The sequence below is a fragment of the Apis dorsata genome, unplaced genomic scaffold (assembly GCF_000469605.1).
Source record: "Apis dorsata unplaced genomic scaffold, Apis dorsata 1.3 scaffold_220, whole genome shotgun sequence".
Taxonomy (NCBI): Eukaryota; Metazoa; Arthropoda; class Insecta; order Hymenoptera; family Apidae; genus Apis; species Apis dorsata.
The window spans coordinates 101,573-105,466 of NW_006263502.1; the positions used below are offsets into that span (position 1 = coordinate 101,573).

General features: G+C 34.3%; 1 protein-coding gene across 1 annotated transcript in view; it reads left to right on the forward strand.

Annotated features, from left to right (window-relative positions):
- Positions 1 to 2,244: 2,244 nt before the first annotated feature.
- Positions 2,245 to 3,894, forward strand: part of LOC102673516 (ras-related and estrogen-regulated growth inhibitor) — a 4,625-nt gene continuing 2,975 nt past the window's right edge. The window contains exons 1-3 of the mRNA XM_006615242.2: positions 2,245 to 2,573; positions 2,850 to 3,072; positions 3,436 to 3,622. Coding sequence (XP_006615305.1) covers positions 2,435 to 2,573; positions 2,850 to 3,072; positions 3,436 to 3,622 — 549 coding nt within the window. The 5' untranslated portion in view covers positions 2,245 to 2,434. The remainder of the gene's footprint in view (positions 2,574 to 2,849; positions 3,073 to 3,435; positions 3,623 to 3,894) is intronic.

Consider the following 3,894-nt stretch of genomic DNA (forward strand, 5'->3'; position numbering starts at 1 on the left):
GAGTTACAAGCCGATAACCCCATGGAACCCGCGGATGAGGTCAACCGGGGAGCGGCACGCTTTCCTCCTACACGGCCGACTTGGTGGCGTTTATATTTAGATTATCAATGGCGGGGTGTACCAGGAAACACGAGCGCGCTTAGAAGAAACGGAACAGGGATTCCTGGAAATCGGGTCGCTCCTCATTGCCTCCTCATGCGATTGGCCGAAAACTGGCGTTCGTCTGGTCAGACGAGTCATTTCGTCTGGTTGTGCCGTTGGAATTGTAACAATGTAGAGTATAGTAGGTAGTCGATCTATATTTTCTGAAATAATTAGGAAATTTAGAATTAATAGAGATGAAATTATAAATACGTTTATCGAGTCACTCTCCGTTTACTTTTCTTCCTCTTCTCTCTTCTCGACGAGAGATCTTTGTATTGAGAGGTTGAAATGTACTTGAAGATTAGGAAACGGGATTACTTAATCGCAAGAGTGATGAGATCCATTTTGTATGGAAATAATCTACGTGAAGATAGTTTGATGAGAGGTCGCGAACGAGGTATTGATATAAATTAATATAAAGTACGTGTTATCTGCAATCGCCAGATCGAGTCATGTACGTTTCGTAAGCCCGTACTTCGCAAATCTGGGATTCTATTAAGGGAATCCAGTATCACCAGAAAAGACCAAGTTTCTCAACAACTTGTAATATATATCGATCATCTCCTCGTGCCAGAATATCGAAAAAATGTTCGTCACGATCTGCAAAAAAAAAATCCTTGTTAAAGAAAGTCGAAATTAATTTGAGAAGACTTTATTACTCAAGAAAAAAGAAAATATTTCTGAACCATTGTCCAATAAATTCCCTACTGTTTTTCACTATATATAACAGTCAATCACTAATATTAAATCATTTGCATTAAATATTTATTTTCAAAATTCCACTTCATCGAATTATATCATCCCAATAATTTATATAACGATCGATCATTTCCTCTATCGAATGAAATATCGAGATTATCGTCATCGATCTCAAATCTCAGAAAAAACGGAAGAAAGTGTTTGTCCACGAAGAACCACGTGTGGAAATCGAAGCACCGGTGAGTCACTCGGGTCCTGAACAATTGTTCTATCGTTCAGCGTGACGAAAGCGTGATAAAAGCGCCCTCGACCATCTGCCCTCCTCCCTCCCCGCCTCTTACATAAAAGTAATAATAACCGCGTGGACGCGTGCCGATCTTTCGAACGAGCCAGGTCGCAGAATCATATGATTTAACCGGGTGCACCAGCCACGATGCCCGGTTTTATTCCATCCAGGAGGAGGGTCGCGAATTGCGAAACCGTTTGACCTAGCGGCATTGATACGAGGCATCTTGATTAAGCCTATGTGTAATAACCTTTGCTCGAGATCCTTGCGTCCACAACGTACAATTGAGAATATCGAGAATTCACGTGCATCGTTAGGATGCACGGAGTAGAGAAAAATTTGTTCCATGTTCGATTCTGCGTTCGAAGTTTTGACGAGGAGGCCTAAAATTTAGAGAATTTCGATAAGAGATTTAGGATAAGAATATAGGATTGCTACATTTTTATATCATGAGATGATACTTTTGTATAAACGATATAAATAAATCGTATATAGATATATAAGAACAACGTGGAAATATATCTTAATGTAACTAATGTATCCATTTGAAAATTTTAACTTAACTTTTATATTCGTATTCGTTTTAGATCGTTTTTTTTTTCGATGAGTGCATATACATAGAATCGTAATCGCGAAGGAATTTTTCTTTCCTGGTCAATTATCACCGATTTTTATTATATTTTTAGTTCTTTCGTGTACTTATTAAACTGACAATGTCATAAGTAAAGTATAATATTTGATAAATTCTTGAATTCGAAACACGTGCTCATTCGAAATCGTATGATCCCTGTAACCGTATTACTCAAATAATTGATTATCGAGTGAATTGGATACTTCAAAGTTGATAAACTTTCTACTTTAAACGCCTTAAATACAATAAGAAAAAATAAAAATATCTCAACTCTCGAAAAAACAGGCGTGGGATATAATTTAACTTTTTACGAAATAAATATCTGTAGATAAAAAAAAAAAAAGAAATAAAATAAAATAGTATATTATAATTAACCATTACAAAAACTCAAAATTGCGAAAAATAAAATAATTTAAAAGATACTGAAAAAAAAACAATAAAGAAATAATATTTGTATAGTGCATAAAAATATAATATAATAGTGAAATATGCAAATATAGAGTTAATAAATAAATGCGAGGAAAAAAAAGATATCGTTTGTTACGGGTCAATGAAGGAAAAGGTAATTCGAGGGATGCGTGCATGATAAAACGCGTTTATTAAATATCGGCGGGTAAAAGAGAGGGTTCATAATCGATGAAACACCCTACAAGGAACGCAGTGGCGGTTAAGTCATGGAGAGATTCAGTCCACCAGCGGCGTCGTTGAAAAAAAGAATCAGCCCTCCGATTGCCTGGAATCTTGGCCTCACCACCAAGGAGCCGAGGATTATCAAAGTGATCCTTCTAGGTCATCAGGGTGTTGGAAAAACTGGTAAGTATCCAAAATTTGTAACGAATTTGATATCTTAAAATCTTAATTCGAATATCTTCATTTTCAAATTTTTTTCGATACATAGTATATTTTTGAAAATTTTAAAATTTGTTACGTATTTTTGATTTTCAATATTTCTTAATCTCTTTCAAATATTTGTACTTTCGATTTCCTAAATCTTATGCTTTTTGAAAGAAATAATAAAAAAAAAAAGCAACAATAAAAAAGTTCTGATAATAGTATCAATAATTCTAAGATTACAATGTAAATATTTAGCTTTAGCGGTGCGATTCGCTACGAAACGTTACATAGGGGAGTACGACTGCACCATCGAAAGGGTTTACAAGGTGGACAGTTTCCTGGATGCGTCATGGGAGATAACAGATCCCCCAGGATATCTACCACCTCCGTCCGAGTTGAAATTGCGGTTTGCAGATGCTATCGTTCTCGTTTATTCTGTATCGGATCGTGTCAGCTTCGATGAAACATCTCGTCTTCGGTGAGGGAATACATTGAACAATAATCTATAACAAATAATCTGTTTGTTAACAATATCTAATGATTAAATAAGAGATAAATAATTTATCTTTAACTCATATGCGAACACATTAATAAATTTAATTGACTTTCAGTCTATTTTTAAATTAAATATCAAAGGGTTGAATATATTGCGCAATAAATGTCAAAGAAACATCGAAGAAAGGGTAAATCTAGAAGAAAGTAGAAATAACGAATTATAATCATATCTTTCGATCATTTTTTTAAGTGACAAAAGACAATTTTTATTTGGAATAAATATATATACATATAAATTCTTTTTCATATTATTTACCATTGTATTTCTGCATAATATTTATTCCAGATTTCTAGTATCACACGCAAGGAAAACTAGGAAAGTACCACCGATAGTGATCCTCATAGCGAACAAAGCGGATCTAACATATACACCTGGCGAAAGGGTGGTTTCCACCGCAGAAGGTCGTCAAAGAGCGGAAGAAATCGAGGCTCAAGCGTTTCATGAAATTTCTGTCAGAGAATCAGTCGAACAGGTAACATTAAAATTTTCATTTTCTATTCTTTCTATTTAATCGAATTTATTAATCGATATATACCCTTCTTCTCAACTCTTCTTTCTCAACTCTTCATCCCCTATAAAGTTAAATGAACATTAATAAATTCAATGTCAATGCTGTATCGATGTGCTTGACCTTGAAAAAGATTAACGAAGATATTTATACGGAAAAATATAAATCAACTCATGAACTTTGCTATTAAAGTTGCACATATTTCAATTTTATTAAAAAAAAAAAAAAAAAAAAAA